The sequence below is a fragment of the Miniopterus natalensis genome, chromosome 10 (genome assembly GCF_054644295.1).
Source record: "Miniopterus natalensis isolate mMinNat1 chromosome 10, mMinNat1.hap1, whole genome shotgun sequence".
NCBI classification, from domain to species: Eukaryota; Metazoa; Chordata; class Mammalia; order Chiroptera; family Miniopteridae; genus Miniopterus; species Miniopterus natalensis.
In genome coordinates, this window is record NC_142090.1 from 9,368,830 (window position 1) to 9,391,516 (window position 22,687).

Here is a 22,687-nt window from a genome sequence, read left to right on the forward strand (position 1 = left end):
GTGCCCTTGGAAAGAAACCACTGGACACCTGCTTTTATGTCTTTTTTTGTCCTGTTTCACTGTCTTCCTACATTTCATTGCACCGGCTCTCTCCGCATCCTTATGCATTGCAGGCTAAGCCCCTGGATGGGGCTGCTTGGAGAGAATAAACTTCCCCATTGGTAGATAAAAGGCCAGAACAGAGGGAAAGTGGGTCCTGGAGGAAGGCCTTCTGAGGGGGAAGGCCTTCTGAGGGGGAAGGACTGTCACGGGCAGGTGAGGCATTAGGAGAGGAGGGGGTATCGATGGCAGGGTCACTCAGAGCAGGACTTGGATGTCAGCCATGTTCCAGTTCAATCCCAGGAACTGAACCCTGAAAGCCAGGAAATCACTCAACCTCTTCTCATGCCTCAGCTTTCTTATCTGTGAAATGGGGTAACATTACATTGTGGCAAAGTGGCTGGATAGTCCCCAAAGTCATCTCCTCGAGCGCAGAACAGGTTTATATTTCCTAGGTTTCTTTGCAGGTAAATATGGCCAGAGCTGAACCCTAAAAAAAAAAACTCAGCCGCTTATCTACACTCTTCCCCTCAGTTTCTAGCCAGATGTGGAAGATCCGATGATGGGCTTTGAAAGGCTATAGAACGGTGGGGCCACCACGTGGCAAAAGCCCAGGTTGTTGTCTCCTAATAAAATCACACTGGACAAAGCCACAAAAGAGCAAGAGATAAACCTTTCTGTTATGTTTAAGCCACTGAAATTTTAGGATTGTTTATTATAGCAATTAGCCTACCTTATTAACTTCTTTAACTCTAATGTAGGTTGAGTAGGGCATTAGAATACACCAGCTCCTGGAACAATGCGCCCATTTCAGAGGTTTAGCAAAGTAAAGGTCTCTTTCTGGCTCACGGCCCCAACTAAGGTCAGCGATGGGAACAGCTGTGCTCCGTCCAGGGCTCTAAATGTATTGGCTCCCACAGAATGCAGTTCAGGGGTTGGACTGCCAGGCACCATAGATGTTTTTAAATATATTTTTATTAGAGGGGTGGGACAGGGTGGAATGGGTCACTGGGGAGAAAAGGGGGCATCTGTAATGTTTTGAGGAAAAAAAAATTTATAATTTAAAAATTTAAAATACACGTGTGTGTATATATATGTATATATATGTATATACACACACACATATTTTACTGATTTTAGAGAGAGAAGGGGAAAGTGATAGATTTCTGAAACATCTCTGTGAGAAACATTGATCGGCCGCGGACGCCCCCTACTGGGGATCGAGCCCACAACCAGGGCATGTGCCCTGAGGGGGAATCCAGCCAGTGCCCTCTTAGTTTGTGGGTTGCTCAACCACTGAGCCACACCCGGCTGGGCACCAAGATTTTGTCACTTTTTCTCCTGGCGCCTGGAATTGCTGCATTTCCTGGCCTCTTTGAAGTTAGCTGTTCAATGACTGGCTTTGGCCAAGGAAGATGGCACAAGTCCTTTCCAGGAGGAAGCGTTTGAGAAGCGCCGCCCGCTTCCCCGTGTGGACCGGTGGCTTTGGAGGACAGCACCCTGGACTGCTGAAGCCTACGGGGCAGGCAGGTTCCCGGAGCCCTGTCTGAATCTCCAGCGCACCGCACTGTGTAAGCGGGAGATAAAATAATGCCTCTGAGGATATGGTTTTTTATTGAGCTCTTACTGTGGACTAGGCACTGTGCTAAGTGAGCACTTTGTGTGCGAACCGCATAGCGGTGTTTGGCCCTGACAGGCTCTTGATTAGTGTTGTCATTGGTATTTCATTTTGCCTTAGAAGTGTATGCATTTGCTCAAATGGGTCCTGTGCTCTCGACTGTAAGGTCCAGAATGGATGTCACAAGGCTGGTATCTTATTTTTTTTCTCAAAAACACCTGAAGGTTTTCAGTTTGTGGACAGCTGAATGGAAATGCAGATTCCAGGACCAGAGAGAGCATGGTGTAGAGGAAACAGCACTCAAACCAGCAGCCGAGATCAGCTTAGTTCAACACACATTTATTGAGCACCTTCTGTATGTACCAGGTGCTAGAGAAACAAGTATGCAAGGGGGATCCCTGCCCTCTAGGAGCTTAATTTCCACATGGGTGGCAAACAAGTAAACAATACACAAAGCATGATCTGTGCAGTAAGAGAATCCACAGGAAATAGGAGCGCCGTAAGACCTGTTCTAGTTCTGCCACTAGCTGTGTGACCTTGGACATGTTACTTAACCTCTGTGGGCCTCATGGATAGTGAGAGTAGGGTCGATCATTTCTAAGCCCTGAAATCCCTGACATCTAAATTCTCAAAACCCTATTAGGTAGGCGGGGCAGGCATGATTTCTTTATAGGGGTGAAGCCCAGGGTCAGAGAGGTTCAGCACAGCAGCCTGAGCTTGTGGGGAAGAGCTAGCGCCCCGACTAGACCAGGGCAGGTCTTTGGAGCCAGGCCTAGTGCACGTCCACTCCCGGCTGCCTTAGCAGAGGTGGGGGCTCGGATGGGTGTGGCAGAAGGCTTCCTGGATGCCCCCTTTCAATCTCATCCTTGCTCCCAGCGTGGAGCTGGCTACAGACAGAGGAAAGAGGCAGCTATGTCCTTGGCCTCCACCCCTCCTGCTGTAAGCACTCAGCAGGCAGTGGGCACTTCTGGCAACCAGGTCACAGCAGTGACATTAGCACGATATCCCGGGCATCCCAGGAACCTTCAGCAGCCAGCCCCATTCGCTGATGGAAACCCTCCCCGGCCTGGGTCCCACTCATAGCCGTCTCCCCATCAGCTGGGCTGCGGGTATAATGCAAAGGCCACTGGAGACTGAGCAGCTCTCCCTCACCGCCCCTGTACTTCCGGTCACTCCCACCCGGCCCACCCAGTATGTGCATGAGCTCATTCGGCTGAAGCAGAACAGATTCAAGAGTTCATCTTTGCTGTGCCTCTAAAAATCATGCCATGCCCACCAGAGCCAAAATCACAAGTCTTCTGAGGCCGGCAGCCACCGCTCTCTCCCACCGTGGCAAACGGTTAATGACGCTGCGTACAGTCCTATTGTCACGTACAACGATCTTTGTGTGTCATGTGTGCCCAAGAGGCCAACAACACAGTCCTGCTCCCCAAGGGTTTATAATCAGATGACAGGAGTGGTCAGGTGACGCAAAGAGAGTCGCAGGTGACAGATGGGCCATGTGAAAGGCTCAGTGTTAAGTGCTGGAGGTGCTGGGGAAAGGGCGTGGTCACAGGGCTGTGCTGTCCTGAAGGCATCGCAGGGAGGCTGGAGCTGGGCCCTGAACAAAGAGAAAGAAGTCGTCACTAGCAATGCCTACTCGGGGGTAATTTACAGTGTGCAGAAAAAGAATCGCCTGTGAGCACGCAGGCAGACGTCCTTCCCCGGGTAGCCCCTTCCCCGTCACAGGCACACACACACCCCCTCCCGTCCCTCTTCAGAGCTGGCTGGCTGGCTTGGGGGAGGAGGGGGGGACACACCTGTGCCACATAAGTATCTCCCCCAGGGCCCTGTGGGGATGGGTCTGGGTTCAAACCCTGCCTCCACCACCTCCAAGCTGTGTAACATAGAGTAAGTCGCTTAACCTCTCTGAGCCTGTTTCCTCATCGATAAGGACAAGGATGGTGCCCACCTTGCAGGATTGTGGATTAGCTAAGCAAACACTAACTCACTAGCACAGCACCAGATACTACCACCCAATGTGTCCTCCCTTAAAGAGTCCTCCCTGTCACCCTCCATCTTCCCAAAGGACGTCTGCGTGCTTCAGTCTTTGTCAGGCAGCCTGTGGGCTCCAAGAGTTGCAGGGGAGCAGGGCTGGGCTTGGGGTTCAAATGTGCCCTGGGAGGGAGCCGTAGCCTGCTCCGAGCTCAGTGTGCTCGGTGCTGCCCCCCTGTGGCCGCCAGGAGCACTGCACCGGGCTCCGCCGCCCAGCAAACCCTGGGGACTGGGGCCCACGCAGGGGGGAGAGGGCACGTGGCTGGTTTATAAGCTTCGGCAGGATTTTCTACATTTCTGAGGATTGGCGCGCCAGTAGTTTTGTTTCGTTTCTGTGTTGTGTTTCCTTTCGTCTGTAGGAACTAAGATAGAAAAACTCTTAGGACATGGGTGAGTCATGAGTTCCTTTTACTAAACAGATTAGACTGCGTGTGGTCCCATGACGAACCCAAGGTTAGGAAAGCGGAAGTTGCCAGTGTGCCTGAAAGCTTCAGGCAGCGGGTTGGATGGTTGGATGAAAAATAAGATCCAGGTGGTGTGGGTTCGGGGTCCCTGTCACACTGCTTCCTCCCCGGCCCACCTGTTGCTGGTTTCTCCTGCCGGAAGCCCCAGGGCAGGACAAGAGCTCAGCTCACTGTTCCTCCTGCCCTGGGACCCTGCCAGGGTACAGCTTTGTCCCCCGTGGAGCATTACGTGCCTCAGGGCGTTTCTGTGAGAATTGAATGTAAAGCAGGGCACTAGGCTTTGGAGCCTTGCTGTCTTTGAGGGGAGGACCCTGTGCGAGCCTGAGAACAGGTATGAGTGAGAGGAGCCCCCCCCCCCCCAGCAGCAGGAGCAGCCGGTCCCTTCCTCAGCCTGCAGCCCCTCAACACTTCCCGCAGGTGCTGGGAGGGTGGCGGGCTTCCTGCCACCCCCACAGGCCCACCACCACACTTAATTCCCTTAACTTCTTTACCACCTCCCTCTGGCTCCCCAATAACAAGATACAAAACCGCAAAATACCCACATTTTACTAAAACTCTAGAAAGCATGCAAAAAGATCAAAAAAATCAAGTTACAGTTTTGTCTGAAACCCAACAATGGACTGAGCAGAGCAGAGCTGGACCTGGTTTCCCTACGAGCTATTTTCTGAAAGTGGGCCAGGACCCAAATTCACACAGGCAGGCCATCCGCATGACACCCAGAGGAGGCTGGGGAGGCCTGGGCCCCAACGCCACTTGCTCTGCAGGTCCAGGTGTGTGTGTTGATGGGGCTGGGGCACTGGAGCTCCTCAGGTGCAGAACTGCCACCCTCCTCATGTCCCCTCTTACCAACGCCCCCACCCCCAGGCAGACCAGGGCCTTAGGACCTGTACAAACTATCAAACATCATCTCTTCCCCGTGGCTAACCGTCCTCTGAGGCAGAATAAACCATTCCTCAGCTATGTTTCAGAATTATGTTCCAGAACATTCTGGTACTTTCCAAGCTGGTTCCTCTGCTCCCTACGTGCTCCTCGGGGGATAAAGCTGTTGATCCCCATGCCTGGCGTGGTGTCTGGCACATGGTAGGTGTGAGTAAACGTTTGTCTGGTTGAGTTGAGTAGGAATGAAGGAGCACGCCCCCTAGACACCTGAGAATAACTCAGGGGCCAAGCAAAGTGAAATGGTGCCCTGAGGCCACAGAATGTGTTTGTCCCTGGTTCCTGCGCACCACCACCTGCCAAGCTAGCTCAAGCACAGCTTGGCGGTGCCTCCCACAGACAGGAACCCAGAGCTGTGCCCCTCTGCCCCTCCCCCAAGCCACGACCCTGGAACAAATGGCAGCCGACTTCTCTGGATGCCAGTCATCTCTTTATTCTGTCAGTGACCAACACAACAGCACCGCAGACATGGCAGGGGCCTGGTGGAGAACCCGGCCTGGGCAAGGCAAGGAGGCGGCTGTGGGGGACCCAGGTGAGGGGGAGCCTTCCCTCCCTGTCCCCCAGCAACCAGGAGAGAAATGACAGGGGGAGGGGCAGTGTGCCCACAGTAATGCAGTGTCAGTACCAGGGCCATGTGAGGAAGGAATGTTCCAGAATGGGCCAGGGGGACTTGTTAGGTGGCTACAGGTGGACACTGTGTGCTTGTGTGTGTGTGCTGGGGGGACAGGCGCATACCCTACTGAGCATGTGGAATTCAACTGCTGAGCCACAGGACCTGCCTGGGGCCAAGGAGACCAGGACCCAGGGCTCAGGGTCTGGGAGAGGGTCATGGGGCCGCGGTGACCCTCCTCACTGCTTGGCCTTGGAGAGGAGCCTGGGCTGGGCTGGCCGACCCACCTCACGTGTAGGCCGTCTTGCTGCACACCCAGGGCCGAGTCATCAGACACTCCGTCGACACCAGCCTGGTGGGCTCCACGAAGACGCACTCCCCTGGGCCCGCAATGGAGAACCTGGGGCCAGAAGAGACCAGGCACTCAGGACCTGGGTGGCCAGAGGCCCCGTGGTATCTGCCCCTCCCTCTGGGTCACCTTCCAGGCCATTCCTCCAGCCCCCCAACAGGTACCTGTGTCTGTCTGTCTGTCCCCCAGCCCCTAGACAGTCAGCTCCTGAACAGTGGGTTCCCCATGGCACAGTGTCGGGCATGGGAAGAGCTGAGCTGAGCTGAATGACCTCACAGGTTAGGGGTGCACCTGAATGACCCGTGTTTAACACGGGGGCTGTGCAGCCCAGGAAGTCACTGACGCCACTCAGGGACCTGTGGGGGCAGGGTTCTCCTTGCCTAAAGTCAGTCCTTTTGAGTCTCAAGGTTTCTTCGTTCACCCTGGTGAACTTAGAGCCCCCTGCCAAGGCCAGAGCTGGGGTCTCACAAGAGTTGGCATCAGAATGACCCCAAGAGTGAGTGTGGGAGCAGGGCCACCTCAGTGTCAGGAAATGCAGTCCCAAGGCCCTTGGGTGCCAGGTGGTCAGCACGGTGGGGACCAGTTTCCAGGGCTCTCCCCAGCTCAGAGAGGAGGAAGCTTCCAGAGGTGGGATAAGGGGAGAGAAAGGGCAAGACTCCCTCAGCAGCGCTGATCTGAGATGGGAGCAGGAAAGGGGGAGAGAGGAAAAGGCAGTGAGGAGAGATGGGCAAAAATGGACGGGAGAGGGGGGAAGGGAAGGAATGCCAACCAGGCTGCTTGCCCCTGTAGGCTGCTGGGGACCCTAGGGATAGGCACGGTCCTCGTCAGGTCAGCAGAGGTGCCCTGCCCACCTCCTCATGGTCTACTCCCGCCATAGGGTCTGGACTGAAAGCTGGGGTTCATTCCCTTACTCCCTGCACTTCCCTGACCTAGACTGCCCCCACACCTGGCACCACCCCCAGTGCCACAGCCATACACCCTACCACCCCTAACCACTGCCACCATCACCCCACCACCCCTGGGGATCTCACAAACAATACCACCACGCACACACCTCCATGCCCCCAGGAGGGGTGTTCTCTCATGCTCACAGTGCCAAGGCTCAGATCCCCTTTCCTGCATAGTATGAGTGTTTAGGTGGCACGTGGCTGCCCAGAATAGAGGCCCCATCTCCACCCCCTTGCGGCCAGGTGTTGTCGTGTAGGTGTGTTCTGGCCAAGGCACAGGCCCCTTCTCTTTCCCCCTGGGACTGAGCCACACTGAGCCAGGCAGACAGGCCACCGCACGGACAGGGTAGTCACAGGATGGCAGAGGCTGGGACCTGGTGGCAGAAAACTCCGATGACACGGAGCAGAGCCACCAAACCATGCTGACTTCATGGGCGAGAGACAAAAAATCCCATTGTCGTGCGTTGGTCTCTCACACCCACTGAAGCTAGGGGCTGCAGCTCTAGCTAGCACAAAACCAGGGGTGCCCAGGCAGCTAGGCCTTGCCCGAGCTAAGCCTGGTGGCCAGAAGCCGAAGCCTCAGCTCACGTGTCCGGGTCAAACGGTTCCCCGTTGACCCAGTGGAATTCATCTCCCACTCTGCGTAGGCCAATCCAGGGCTCCCTCCGCGTGAACTTGAACATAAATTCCTGCACCAAGGAAAGAGGGAAGGCAGAGTCAGACATGGGCTCCTGACTGCTCACGCTTCCCAAGACTGACCTCAGCACGGAAGACACTCCCAAAACATACATACGCCGAGAGGGACATGCCTCACTGCACCCCAAAAACGAAGCGCTGGGGTCCCAGAATGCCCTGCACTCACACTGACCTCCCAGCGGTCGCCTGTAATGGCCCCCAAGGGACCCGGCCCTGGGAGCATGCCACCGGCCCAGGAAGCCTGGCACAAGGTTTGTACCCCTGGCTCAGCAGCCCCCATTCACAGGAAGCCTGGGCTCGCCCACTCGATAGACACCTGGGACAAACCTTGACGCTTAGGTCAACTGTCCCTCTACCTCCATCCTTCTGGGCCTTTCTCTGAAGGGGGCTATTATACTGCATATCACAGACAAACAGGTGAGTTTTAGGGTCTCTGCTATTTCTTATTGCAACACACTGCAGCCAACAGACTCACTGACCGCGTTTCTTTCACATTTCTGTGGGTGAGGCCGTTCTGGAGGTTACATGAGAGCTCACAGCCTGACTGGGGCTAAGGGAAGTGAAGTGTGTTTATAATTCATTTGTAATTTTTATAGTACAATACGACCTGAGCTCAGCAAACCAGCCTAGATGACACAGTTGGCCTTCACCACAGCAGTGGACACAGCCACTCGTGGGCCTGCTCGGAGCCTGGGGGGCCCACCTGCACACTGGCCGGGGGTGCTCGGGAACATGTCATGGGGACGCCGAGGCCTAGGGGTGGGATCCCCTGGGGGGCCCTTCCCCAGCACTCACCAGCTCCTTTGGGCTCTGAATCACAGCCAGCGCGGCCTCGTGGGTGTGGCAGTACTGCCGGCCCGTGTTCCAGTCCCTCGGCTCCTCGGAGAAGTAGTAGCATTTCCTTCCGTAGAGCAGCCAGTCCTCGGGGCAGGGCGCCTCGCACTTGATGCAGCCCTTGGAAGCTGCAGGGAAGAGGGGCTCAGCACCACAGCCCGCCCGGCCCCAGTAACCCCGCGTGCTCCAGGGGCTCCCTCCACCGGCCTCGGCTTTGGTGCCCTTCACTGACACGGCTCCGGTGCCGCCTTCTCAGGTGAGCACCTCACAGTACCTGGCAGGGAGAAGGTGGGTGACTAGGTGCCACACGAAGAGGAATTTGGGAGGCTTGTGGGGGCACCATGAGGGGACGTGACAGGTTAGCCCTTGGCTTAAGACCTCTCTCCCCCAACTCTTCAAGGCAATGGAACCCCAGAAACTCCGATTTGGAAGGGACTTGGAGGCCACGTAACACGTGCTCTTTCTCCAGCCGGGGGGGTACCATCTGCAGGCTCAATGCGCCCGCCCTCGCCGGCCCCACCCTCACTGGCCATGGCCCCACTAGCTAACAAGGCAGCCCATTCCACCACTGAACTGCCGGAAGTTCCTTTTCAGCTCTGAGTTCCAACCTGCCTTCCTGTGATCCAAGACCTGCTGTCCAGATCTCCCTGTAGCACCCACTTGAAGTACAGCAGCCTCCCTTATCCAGGCTTAAACAGATAAGGTCTCTTCCACGATTCCTAACGGGGGTTGCTATACAGACCCTTCTCCATTCTGTCTGCAGGGTGCCCACACTATCACAGTGCTGCCACCAGCAACAGCAATCACCACGCTGTCTTCCAGCTGCACTGGGCTCCCCAGCCTGCACACTGTTCAGAGAGAAGAGTCTGTGGGTATGTGCATACGTGCACTTTCCTGGGAAGGAAGCCCAGAGCATCCATCAGATTCTCAAAGGGCCTTCTTGCCAAAAGGAATTAAGCCATACTGTGATTGTTTTCATATGATCTCTCTCCACACCAGGTCTCCCCAGCGGCCAGAACATGTATAAATCAATTTCAAATCCAAATGAAGGATCTTAGATTAAATCTGATTTTTTTTACTCATCTGTCATATTAAACATCCCTCTTTGGATTATATCACCTACAAATGCTATAAGCATATTTTCTGTTTTCATGCAAGTGATTGATTAAATGTAGACCAGGACAGAGCCAAGAACGGGCCCTGGGTACTCCAGCCCATGGGGATCCCAGCCACGCTGACACCGACTAATTAGTGGACACGGCGCATGTCTGCTTAGTGAGCTACAGGTCCACTGGGGAGAATCGACCACAGTGTGGCTACATTTAAACTGCTTTTCCACAAGGATCTCTGAGAAGACTGCTGTCTTTCACTTAAATCACAATATACTACCTTTACACGTTGCCCTGACCTCCCAACCTTGCAAAAAGACAAAAGGAACCGGCTTAATGAGTAATAATTGTTCCAGGTGAACCCAAGCTGGTGCGAAGGGTCACCAGGCTCTTTTCTAAACACAACTCCCTGCTGGTCGTGCACACCCTGTAGGCGAGGATCTGGTCGGGACTGATATCAGTGGATTTTTGCCCATTTGGAGGTACCCACCTCTGGTCTTGTGGTGCTTCTCAAAGATTAAAGACAAAGGCTCTGAAATCACTTTGCAAGCCCTTCAGATCCCATGACATACCTTGCCTTGAAGCTATTAAAAGCAGCCAAATTTCCTGGTGATGGTCCATAGTAACAGTGCCCTCCGTTTTCCTTCCTCCCCCCTTTCAGTCCCACGCAGCACTCCTTGTTGCTCAGGCCCCACCCGGTGGGCTGTTCTGTTCCCTCTACCTCCTGGTCTCCAGGAAGCCCCCATTCATTCTTCAGGGTCTGGCACCCATGTTTCCCCCTCTGGGAATCCCCCCAGGGCAACAGCACCTCTGTACATGCACAAGGGAGATGTCATACCCATCGTTTTTTATTTTTTAATCCCTAGTACTCAGCCCAGGGACTAATACGCAGCAGGGCTCAATGCATGTTCACTGACTGAATGAATGTGATCTTTAAAGGCCCTTATTCCAAACTCACCTCCTCCAAGAAGCACTGCCTGCCTAACCCACCTCGAGTTTGTCTGAGTTCTCACGGCATCTATGTAAGAGGCCCAAAGTCCCATTTCCACTTTCCACGCATGGCTCAGTAAAGGGGACGTGTAGAGTCGATGTGTGAAAAGATTATGTTAAGCTAAAATCTCCTCCAAAACTAATACTCGGTTTTTCTATTTACTTTGTCCCCCACAGAATTCCTGGTTTGCCTGGAACTTCTCTTGACCTAATCAGACACACTTCTGATAAGGTGGTCCCCACTGCATTGCATAAATGCTCTGACATCACACTTACCCAAGATGCTCATCACCACCAGGATGGCGAACAGAAGGACGGCTATGGCCCCGAGCAGGAGACGGGTGGTGGTGTCTGAGGAGAAGAGAAAGGGTTCAATTCCAGGACACCCACCCACCCACCCCCAATGGCCAAGGCCAGCCCAACGTCAAAATAGTGAGGAACTCTGGGGGTGAGGCCAGCCATCTGGGGTGTAACAAGGGCTCCAGGTGATTCTGATCTCACTGTGGGCTGAGAGTCGCTGTTCCAGAGCAGTCCTGACTCCCAGGTTCCCCTGCTTATTCACCCTCCCTCCAGGGCTGCTACACACTTGAACTCCTCTTGCAGCCGGCAGAGCTTTCCATTCTTTTTCTTCTTTTTTAAATATATCTTCATTGACCTGCTGCCTCCTGCACGCCCCCTGCTGGGGATCGAGCCCACAACCCGGCCATGTGCCCTGACTGGGAATCGAACCTTGATCTCCTGGATCCTAGGTCGATGCTCAACCGCTGAGCCGCGCCAGCCGGGCAGAGCGGCCCATTCTTTAATCTCCCGCTGCCTCTCCCCCTGGTCCTGGTTCAGCCGCACAGACCCCTTGAAACACCGCAGCCCACCCTCCGAGCCTTCCGGCTGGGTCTTTGCTCCCAAAACTCTGCTCCCCCATGGCGACCTCTTGAAATCTGCCCTCGTCTTACCCTCCAGCCTCTTGACAAAACCTCCCTGATCCTGTCTTCTCCCTTTTTGAAAATTTTTCTGTTACCCCTTAACATTTTTATATTTAATGAAAAGAACCATTTTAGAGAAACAAGCTGGCGGCATAGGGAACAGTTGTGCCCACCGCCTCCCGCAACCACATCAAAATTACAAATAAAATACAGAACCATCACTCAGAGCCTCCTGAAATCTGGCTGAACAGAAGCCCCACAACCAGGGAGCTGAGGAAGCACCGAGAACAGAAGGAGGGGAGGAGATGGGGCCGCGGGCCCACACCCGATGCCGCGGTTGAAACCCTGGAGGGAATCTCAGCGGTGGGGTTTCCCGGAGGGGTCGCAGACCCCCAGCCCAAGGCTCCAGGGCCGGGAACAGATGTCCCCACAGCTTCGGGCTGTGAAACCAGCAGGGACTGTCCCTGAGGGTCGTGGAGGCCGCGGGAGCCCCAGCAGCTCCTCTAAAGGGCCCAGCGCGGACTCACTCGGACGCTCCCTCTGAGCCCAGCGCCGGGAGCAGCCGGAAAGGACCCGGGACACTCGGGGGGAACTAACCTGCCTGGAGTCAGGGCGAGAGGCGGAGGGCGGCTTCCTCCCGGGCAGAAGGGCTGGCGGAGGCCATGGCTCCTGCGGCGAGTCCTCCCCGCACAGCCGGCAGGCAGGCGCCATGTTTGAGTCGCTAGCACCTGGCTCACACCTTTGGCCCCGCCCCGTGATTCCCGGAGGCCCCGCCCCCCACCTGCAGCTCCTCCAGGCCATTCCCAGGGGCTTTTCTGTGCAAGTGGCCTCTCAGGCCTCATGCTTAGGACTTTCCTAAAATCTCTCAAACAAGCAGCAGCTGCCCCGTGCGGCTTGATAAGCGGCCCCAGGCCTGGCACTAGCGGCAGCTGCATTGGCTCATAGCTGGGCCTCTCCTGGGCACCTCCAAGCCCAGCACAAGGAGCAGCCAACTACGGTTTGCTGAGTAGCTCATGCTGGGTGGCCCTGGGCAAGGCACTGGCACAGGCTGACTGTGCACCTCCAGGGAGGCCCCAGAGACAGTGCACCCGGTGGTCAGGCTCGACCACGCTGGATTACAACCCTACCACATCCACGAGTGACACTCAAGGGGTGCACTTGGTGAACACCAAAGCCCCACTGAAGTAAATCCTGCTCCACAGGGGTGTCTCCAGCACAGCAGCTCTTTGGCTGTGGTTGCAGCTGGTCCTCACAGCCGATTGGCCTGGGGGTCAATTCCTCCCAGTGACGCCAACAGCAACCAAGGCTCAACTACAACAGGTCAGAGCAAACAGCCCACACAGGGGAGCACCTAGAAGGCCCAGCTCAGGTGACTGGGGAGGCTGAGCCACTGGACCCTGCAAGACACCTACTACACAAAGCCACTCTACCAATTCCAGGACACACAGCAGCTCTACCTAATACACAGAAACAAACACCTGGAAGCAGCCAGAATGTGGAAGCAAAGAAACGTGTCACAAAGGAAAGAACAGAAGAAATCTCTAGAAGAGGAACTAAATGAAATAGATCCAAGCAAGCTAACAGATACAGAGTTCAGAATTTTGTTTATAAGGATGTTTAAGCAGACTATTAGGGAAATAACTGAGAAAATCGATAACATAATAAAATACCAATTTAAAATGAAGGGTACACGAACTAAAATGAAGAATAATTTACAGAGAATCAACAGTAGAGTAGCGGACACTGAAAATAAAATCAGCAATTTGGAACATGAGGAAACAAAAAACACCCAACCAGAAGAGCAAAAAGAAAAAGAATCCAGAAATATGAAAATAGTATAAGGAGCCTCTGGGACAACTTCAAGAGGCCCAACATTCCTATTATTGGGGTGCCAGAAGGGGGAGAAAGAGACCAACAAATTGAAAACCTATTTGAAAAAATAATTGCAGAAAACTTCCCCTACCTGGGGAAAGAAATCGACTTACAAGTCCAGAAAGCACAGAGGGTCCCAAACAAGAGGAACCCAAAGAGGCCCACAGCAAGAGACATCATCATTAAAATGCCAAAGGTTAAAGACAGAGAGAGAACCTTAAAAGCAGCAAGAGAAAAGCAGTTAGTTACCTACAAGGGAGCCCCCATGCGACTGTCAGCTGATGTCTCAACAGAAACCTTGCAGGCCAGAAGGGAGTGGCAAGAAATATTCAAAGTGATGAAAAACATGGAACTACAACCAAGATTGCTCTACCCAGCAAAGCTATCATTTAGAACTGAAGGTCAGATAAAGAGCTTCTCAGACAAGGAAAAGCTAAAGGAGTTCATCACCACCAGACCAGCACTATAGGAAAAGCTGAAGGGTCTTCTTTAGGAAGCAGCTAATGAACAAAAGAATCTGACGAACTAAATAGAGGCAGAGACATTGATGCATGCAACAGGCGATCATATTTCAGAGGAAAGAGGGAAGGAGGGTGGAGGGTGGGAAGAGATTAACCGAAGAAGTTATATGCACATATGCATAACCCATGGACATAGTTAATAACGGGGTGAAGGCCTGGGGAGGGGGTGGGAGCGAGGTGGAGGGGGTCAATTGGGGGGGAAAAATGGGACACCTGTAATACTCTCAACAATAAAGATAAGTTAAAAAAATAAAAGAACCATTTTAGACTTTAGACATAGGGTCTTTTAAAGTTTCTTATTGTGATAAAATATACATAACATAAAAATCGTCATTTTAACCATGTTAAGTGTATTATTAGTGGCATTTATTACACACACAATATCGTCTAACCATCCCTGCTATCTATTTGCAAAATGTGTTCATCACCCCAAACAGAAACGCTGCACTGATAAAGCATTAACTCTCTGTTCCCACCTCTCCCCAGCCCCAGGTACCCTCTAACCTATTTTCCATCTCTATGAATTTGCCTATTCTAGATATTTCATATAAGTGGAAACATACAATATTTGTCCTTTTGGGTCTGACTTATTTCACTTGATATAATGTTTTCAAGGCTCATCCATGTTGTAGAATGTATCAGAATTTCATTCCTATTTGTGGCTGAGTAATAATCTATCATATGACTACATACACTTTGTTTATCCATTTATTTGCTGATTTTCACTTGGGCTGTTTCCACTTTTTGGCTATTGTGAGTAATCCTGCAATAAACATGGGCATACAAATATCCGCTTGAGTCCCTGTTTTCAATTCTTTTGGGTAAATACCTAGGAGCGGAATTGCTTGATCCTACAGTAATTTTATGGTTAACTTTTTGAGGAACCTCCATACTGTTTTCCACAGCAGCTGCACCATTTTACATTCCCACCAGCAATGCACAACTCTTCTAATTTCTCCACCACCTTGCCAACACTTTTTAGTTTCCAATTTTTTATAGCCATCCTAGTAGTGAGCACACCCTTCTTATTTTTAAGTCCCTTTTTAAAACCAAAGTTACACACAAACACAGATGGAAGCAGCATCTCTACAGGCCTGTGCTGGTCTGTACACCATTACTCCTCCATGATGAGATGAACACCAAAACTGAGAAGTATCTAGAAACTTTTATAGCAATTTAACATGCTGTGACATGCAAGGCACGATCGTGTTTCTAGTAACTCATCCGTCTTGTCCTCTACAAAGGATTGGGAACAGCTGCACCTCTTAGATTGGTCCTGAGTTTCTCTTGCTCTCTCCCCACCCCCCTTCTCATCCAATATCTTTTTGCCTTCTTGCTTTATCCTGGAAGATTTTTTTCAACTTTACCTTCCTACCATTCTGTTGAATTTTATCTCTCCTATTATTTTTAATCTCCAAGGGGTTGTGTGTTTTTTTGGCTTAGTGGCTACTGTTCTCTGAATATTCCCCCTTAAAATATCCTGTTCTTATTTTAATAATGCAATCCTTCCTCTCCTCTCCCTAAGGGTATTACTGAGAGGGGTTTGGAGAGTGGAGGGGCAGAAAGTTTATCCCTCCTCGTATAGTCTCTAGCTTTTTTGCTGTTCATTTGTTTTGGTCTCTAATTTCCATATTAGAGCCTTTCCTCGGATGTCTGGAGACCTTCCTGATTAAGGCAGGAGGACCAGAGTTCACTGGTGTCTCTGAGACCATGGGAGGGTATTATTAACTTTGGGGGGATGTCACAGCCGGCTGATCCAACTGGGCTGAACTTCAAGGCTCTGCACGTTGACCTCTGTGGGTTTTTTCTCTTGAGCAGATCAGAGTCCCTGGAGAAGGCTCTTCTGTTCTCTCTCCTGGAGGGGCTTAGCCAGGAGAAGCAACTGGGAGGCCACCCTCTGCATGTGATATGTAAACATCGCCTTAACAGCTTGTTCTCTTAAAGTGTTGGTGTCTAGAGACCCTCTCCCCCAGACTTGCCCTCAGGCACCTGCTGGGCTGAGAAGAAGCTGTACAGAAGGGGTGAGGACCTGGGGGTCTAAGTCTTCCTTAGACTTAACCTGTCCTCCTGCCGTGACGACCGCCCCCCACATCCCAGAGTCACAGGTGGGTCCTCTGCCAGTGGAGCCCATTCTCTCTCCTAATTTGTTCCCTAGCTCCCAATTTCATTGCTCTTGTCACCTCTCCTGTTCTTATGTGGTCCTTGTGGCCTTTTAAAAACTCCTTCATCGCTGTATTTGGGCTTCAGAAGGGAAAGAAAATAAACACAAGCCTTCAGTCTGCCATCTTTCCCTGAAAGTCCAACAAAAATTTTGGAGTCCCTCCTCTGAGCAAGGTTGGTGCTGGCAGGTGACCAGGGGTCCAGAGGCAGGTGGCTCCAGGCTCGGTAAGAGTGGAGGCTCACACCTGTCCTCCAGGGCTGGGCTCTTTCTGTGTCTACTCTGCTGTCCCCACGGGCAGTCTGTCCTCAGGCAGATCCCCGGACGGCAGGGCGGTCCCCGCCTGTCCTTCCTGCCCACGCCCCCCGTTCTCTTCTGTGACGCTGGCTCTGCAGCGCAGGGAGCACGAGAGCGCGGTGTCTTCACCCACCCACCTCACCGGGGTTCAAATCCCAGCTCTGCCACTTTCTAGATGACTTAGTAACTTGGCAAAGTGACTCAGCTTCTATTTTATTTCACTTTCCTCATCTTTAAAATGAAGCAAACGTAGTATCTTCCTCTTAGGATTTTATGAGAATTCAACATATGGTACTTAGAACCGTGTCTGGTATGGAAGCTCTACTTCAGCGCTAAGTGATATGATGGTGGTGATGGTGGTAATAAGCCCACAGGCTCCTTTAGGGGAAGAGCTGTGCTCTGCTCCCCTTTGGAGTCCCTGTAACAGGGCCAAGCCACTGCCTGCATGTCACAGAGCACCCACTGGCACTAAAAACAATGTCCTTGGTCGGCCTTCAACTCAATTGAGTTTGTGGGAAGGGCTCTCAGGGACACGTGCTCTCCAGGGAAAGGGGCACCTACGTGCGGCTCCAACATCACCAGAACTGCGGAGCCTCTTTGTTCTCGCATGGGGATAACCGCTCTGGACGCTGCACTGGGGACACAGAGAGGTCATGCTAGGGAACCAAGCCACTGTCCACTGCCTGCTCTCACAGGACGGCTGTGGGCCGGACAATCCAAGCAACATTGTACTCATTTCCTACGGCTGATGTGACCAAGTACCGCAAACTAGGTGGCTTGAAACACCAGGAATGTATTGTTGCACAGCTCTGGAGGCCAGAAGGCCACAGTCCAGGTGTCAGCAGGGCCGTGCTCCCTCTGTAACCTGTAGGGAACCTTTCCTTGCTTTGTCCTAGCTTCTGGTGGGTGGCTGGCGGTCTCTGGGGTTCCTGGGCTTGCAGATGGGTCACTCTAATCTCTGCCTCCATTGTCACACGGCCTTCTCCAATTTTATCTTTGTCCTCATGTGACTGTCTTCTCATAAGGACACCAGTCACAATGGATTAGGAGACCACCCCACCACAGTATGCCCTCATCTCAACTAATTACATCTCCAAAGACCGTATTTCCAAATCAAGTCATATTCTGAGGTTCGGGGGAATTAGGACTTCAACACATTTCTTTGAGGGGACACAGTTCAAGCCATAAACAAACGTCTAACTCAGCAATCCCTCTTTCTATGAAATGGCCTTTATTAGGGTGCAGTTTATTTATGTTTATGAATATATATGACTTAGCCTCATGTTAGAAGGGACAGCTGAAAAAGCTGGCTCCCAAGCCCAGACCACTATCCTATCACCCTCATACCCACAGCCCCAAAGACTCGCAGCAGATGCCTCGGAGTTGTCAGGGCCAAGGGCTGGTGAGCACAATCTTGACTGTTCAAAACCATCCAATGGAGAGTTTGGTAATTTTTAAGTTTTTAAGAGGCTTTGCTAAATGCATGTGCGGTTTGGATCAGGAAGTTGTGGGATTATGCCTCATTAAGGAACTTTCAACATTAAAAATTCAGAATCGGCGGGCACTGAAAAATCTATAGCCTGAGATATGCAGAATCACACTGTCCCCCTCCTGTGCCCCCAGCCCCCTTCCCCAACTTCCACCCCCAATGCCAGAAACATCTGCATCTCAGATCACCTCCAGTCTTCCCAGAACGCAGGCGGGAGCCCTGGGTCACCTTTCCCCGCCTCTCCCCAGGGGCTGGGGTGGAAGGAAAGGTTAACATCCACAGGAGAGAAGACTTGGTCAAGGAGAAGTTCCGACTGGCTTTCTATTTATAAAGCTAATCATTGGTCTAAGGAAAGTCTTGAAGACCTGGGCTCTCTTCCCAACCATGTGACTTAAGAACCTCTCCTTTCACTGTGCTGGAGGTGGCAGGGTCGCCTGAGGGGCACAAGGAGACTGACTGACGTCCGGAGCACAGTTTGATTCTGTGCAACTCGCCTCACCAAGCCCGAGGTCCTTGGTCCCCACAGGAACCAAGAGCTTTCACTGGGTCAGAGGGCCCTGTGGCAAACCTGACAGGGGGTTGCATGTGTGAGCCACCAACGTGTGTCCTTGGGCAAGACACTGGCCTCTCTGAGTCTCAGTTTCCTCCTCTATAAACCAGATATAACACTCATCAACCCCCTGCAAGGGTAGACGTGAGAGTTGAATGAGACAGCTGCTGGGAAAGCCCCCGGGACAGGGTCTGGCATGTAGTAGGTGTTTGATAAATATTCAGCTTGTGATAATAAAGGAGCACAGGCCCCCTGCCCGTTCAGCTTGGTCAAGTCAAGAAGTCTCCTGTTTCTCTCCAGACATGCCTGGCCAAGCAGAGGCTGCAAAACCCTTGGCCCCCAGCAGTGGCGGACTACTCATCCATCAGTGTTGTCAGTAGTGTCTGCGAACTGGGCCCATTCCACGGACTCCAGTTTGGGGTGGGGAGTGGACTCAAGGTAGGCAGACCAGCAGTCAAAGGATTTCAACTCAGCGCCCCCATCAGGGCTGCAGGAGCCCACGTCAAGGGAGCTGGGGAGGGGAGTCACCTACCCACAGCCCACACCGCAGCACCCTAGAGAGCACCCGTCCTGCTGGTCCCCGAGTTCCCCTCTTCTGACAGGAGACGGGGGAACCCAGAGAACACCCAGGAGACCCTCAGGGGACTGGCAGAGGAGAGGCCCCTCACAGGGACTCAGACTACAGATCCTAAAACACCTGCGGGAAAGCCCATAGGCCCCAGACGCTGAGCCCCGAGGACCACAGGCATCAAGGGTGGGGCTGATGCCAGGTGGACACACTGGAGGAGGCAGCGCCAGGGGGAGTATGAGACACAGAGACAGGCCAGGACATCAAGAAAAAGCTGGACTGAAGGTAAGGCACCAGGCAGGGAGTGGACTCCCCAGGGGCTGGGAGACTCAGTGTCCCAAGAGACCCTGGGCCATTTCCTGCCTCACTCCCAGGTGGTTGGCCCAGCAGTTGGGTAGGAAACAGAAATAAGCTGGAGGCATTGAAAGAGACCACACCACCCTGATGTGGCCCTAACCACCAGGGTTAGAGTAAGCTTAGGGCAGACCCTGCAGAAACCTTACAAATGAATGAAGAAATACAGGCAAGAGGCGTGAACTTCAGGAAATAACCAGGCAGAAAGGAAGCGGGAGGGGGAAGGGTCAGGCAAATCCTGCCATGCAACGCACCTGCAGACAATATCACAGAGAGGGGTTTGTCTGCCTCTGTCCACTCAACTCTTCTCAGCCTGAGGCTCCCCGGCAGCAGCTCTCTGCTCCAAATCCAACATCTTTGCCTCCTTTGTCCCAAATCACCACCGAGGCACCCGACGTCCCCTCTAGAGTCCGCGCACAGGCCTCTTCAGGCAGCCCACGTCCCCTGGCCCACCAGCCTTCGGGCCAAATACTGACCTGACCGTCCCCACCCCTCCCTCCTCCGCAAGGCACCTACCCTGCCAGGTGCTGGTTACGTCCCTCCTCTGGCCACTGTCCCACCTTCCTCACTGGCCTGGCCCTGGTCTGACCCCTCTGGACACCACCACTTTTCAAGGACAAACCCACTGTCTCGCTCCATGCCTTAAATCTCTCTATGGCTCCTTCGGACGAAGTCCAAACTCTTTGGCACTGCCTGAGTGGCCACTCCCGTCTGGGGCCCCCCAGACTCATCTCTTCTCGCCCCTCCCCCTATCCTGGTATCCTGAAGTTCAGTTCCCCACAAGGGACAGGCTGGCTCTGGCCACTTGGTCCCTGAACATGTCACTCCTTGAGCCTGTTGCATCCTTCCTTCTCTCCAAGTCTCCTAAGAGGTAACCTACTCCAGGAAGCCCTCCTTTTCTAACACGCCCTCCCTAAGGTTTGGGTGATCCAGACTCTGGGCTTCCCTAGGTAACGCTACCCAGGTCCTCGGCCTTTGGACTGAGGGTGTCAGGAGTACGAAGAAGCCTCCAGAGGGCTGGCCCTCAGTGCTGCCAACTCCAGCATCTCCCACACCACACACCACCAGTGGCCAACACAAGTTTTCTAGAACTCATGAACTTGAAATCTTTCCCGCTTGGCCAGCCAGGGGCCGGCAACCTCTCCCCTCCCTAAGTGGCCCCGTCACCACCAGGTGCTCCCACCCCCTTCCCACTGGACGAGGGCAGCATCTCTGGGGTCCACAGCTCTCCTCGCTTTGCCCAGCGCTTTTCCAACTGCACAGTCAAGCCACCCCCTCAACGCACCCGCCGGGTGAGTACCAGACAGTAGCTGTCCTCAGTCGCTCATGAGGAAACTGAGGCTCAGAGCGTGGAACCTGCTCGAGCCCAAGGTCAGAGTGAACGAGCTGCCGGGGCAGGGTCAAGGCTGTAACCACAGGCGGTCCCCAGTGACATCCCTCTCACACCCCCATGTGTCACCTAACTGCCCTGAAGTCAGTCCTCGGGATTCCAGAGCCGTGCTCCCCGCGTCCCCTCCGGGAGGCCAGCCAAGGTGACCCTGACCCGCCTTCCCGGCCGGGCCAGGGCTGGGGGCGCTCCGCCTTACCTTCCAAGGCCGCCTTCCAGCTGGTGCTGCCCTCGTAGCCCGAGCCCGACCGCCGCAGCTGCCCCTCGGGGCCGCGGGCCTCCGCCTCGGCGGGCGAGCGCGGCCTGGGCGCGGCGGGCGCGGGGCGGGCGGCCGGGGGCGGCGGCGGCCGGGCGCGCGAGGGGGCTTCTCGGGCCGGCTCCATGCCCCGCGCTCCGCCGCGCCGCTCCCGCGCTCCTCGGCCGGGGTGCGGGGCCCAGCCCCACGCGCACTCGGCGCTCCGCGCGCCCTGCGGGCCCCCCAGGCCGACCTCGGGTGGGCTGGGGCCGCGGCTCGCACAGGCAGGGGCTGCGCCCGGCTCCCCGCGCCCGGCTCCGCGCCCGCTCCCCGCGCCGCCCCGCCGCCCTGCGCGCCGCGCCTGCCCCGCCGCCGCAGCCTCGGCGCACAGCGGGGGGAGGAGCTGCGGAGGCGCGCGGGAGCGGGGCGGGCGGGGCCGGAGGAGGCGCGCGGGAGCGGCGACACCCCCGTGCTCCCCAGCCCCCCACCTGCCGCCGCGCGGGGAGCGCGGATCCTGAACCCAGGGCGCCTGGCTTCTAAGCCAGCCCCGCCTCCCAGCCTCCGGTCCGTCCGTTAAACTGGAAAAAAAGTTTAGGGGGCCGGAGCTGCGCGGCTCAGGACGGTGAGGGGCTTTCCTCTGGGCTCTCCCGGCGCCTGAGCAGAGCGCCCCGACTTTTGACAGATAAAAGGACAGAAGCGAGACCACCGAGAGCGCAGGGGCCTCAGGGGGCACGTGGAGCAACGTTTCAGATTCAGTGAACACTGCACATCTGAGCGCCAGGGACTTTTATGTATCAGCTGACAACAGTTTAGGCTGAGAATTGCAATTCAAGAGGTTAAGGGTGTGGTCGGCCGCTTTCCCACTCCCGCGCCAGGGCGCTGCGGTGGCTGCACCTGCCGGCGCTCTCCCCCAGCTGAGCCTCCTCTCGGGCTCCACGCCTCCGGCCCTGAACTTCACCTGTTTCCAGTCTCATCTATGGCGCCTCATCCTCAGCTCCTCCTGCTCCCCCCACGCCACCCCCCATCCAATCACCCATCAACTCTTAGGAATTCTGCCCCCTTTTTTTTTTTTTTAAATATGCCTTTATTGATTTCAAAGAGAGAAAGGGAGAGGGGGAGAGAGAGAGAAACATCAATGATGGGAGAGTCGTTGATCAGCTGCCTCCTGCACGCCCAGGACTGGGGATGGAGCCCGCAACCCCTGGCATGTACCCTGACCCGTAATTGAACCTGCATCTCCTGGATCCTAGGTCAATGCTTAACCGCTGAGCCAGGCCTGCTGGACAGGAATTCTCTTTCAAAGTCTGGGTCTGCCCATTTCTCTCTGTTCTTGCAGTCACTGGCCAAGGGCAAAACAATTTCATCTCTTGTCTGACCACAGGGGCAGCCTCATAAGGGTCCTGTTAACTCTGCTTCCAGTCAATCCAGCCCCTCTGTCTCAGCACCAGAGGGATCTCCCTAAAGTGAAAACCTCACCAGTCGTTCCTGGCTCCCTCTGCCTGTGGATTAAGTTCAACTTTTTCACCAGGCTACAAAGTCCTTCATGGCCTTAGCCCTGCACTTATTTCAGGCTTCATCTCCTCTACCCCCTCTCTGTGGCCCCAGACACACCTGACTCTGTTCTTCCTTTCCTCCGGGCCTTTGCGTTTTCTCTCCCCTCTGCCAGAAATACGTCTCCTCCTCGGTCTTTCAACCCCTCCCTGCAGCCCC

The 22,687-nt window shown here is 54.2% G+C and overlaps 1 protein-coding gene across 2 annotated transcripts; it reads right to left on the reverse strand.

Moving 5' to 3' along the window:
- Positions 1 to 3,213: 3,213 nt before the first annotated feature.
- On the reverse strand, positions 3,214 to 21,125 carry CLEC2L (C-type lectin domain family 2 member L). Of its 2 annotated transcripts, XM_087820985.1 has the most exons (6): positions 20,942 to 21,125; positions 10,903 to 10,977; positions 8,489 to 8,655; positions 7,586 to 7,686; positions 5,989 to 6,101; positions 3,214 to 3,257 (listed from the first exon to the last, which is right to left on the reverse strand). In XM_087820985.1, the coding sequence occupies exons 1-5, from the start codon at positions 21,123 to 21,125 to the stop codon at positions 5,990 to 5,992; spliced, it is 639 nt and encodes a 212-aa protein (XP_087677111.1). In that variant the 3' UTR covers positions 3,214 to 3,257; position 5,989. The 2 variants fall into 2 exon arrangements, with proteins under 2 accessions (XP_087677111.1, XP_087677112.1); XM_087820986.1 differs by lacking the exons at positions 3,214 to 3,257; positions 10,903 to 10,977 and having other exon boundaries at positions 5,962 to 6,101.
- Between the last annotated feature and the right edge of the window lie 1,562 nt (positions 21,126 to 22,687).

Excerpts from the sequence above, each read along its gene's own strand:
- CLEC2L (XM_087820985.1), bottom strand. The coding sequence starts at position 21,125 with ATGGAGCCGGCCCGAGAAGCCCCCTCGCGCGCCCGGCCGCCGCCGCCC. Across the intron at positions 8,656-10,902 it reads GGTGGTGATGAGCATCTTGG|CTTCCAAGGGCTGCATCAAG; the intron begins GTAAGTGTGATG and ends TCTTCCCTGCAG. Across the intron at positions 6,102-7,585 it reads GAACCGTTTGACCCGGACAC|GTTCTCCATTGCGGGCCCAG; the intron begins GTGAGCTGAGGC and ends TTCTGGCCCCAG.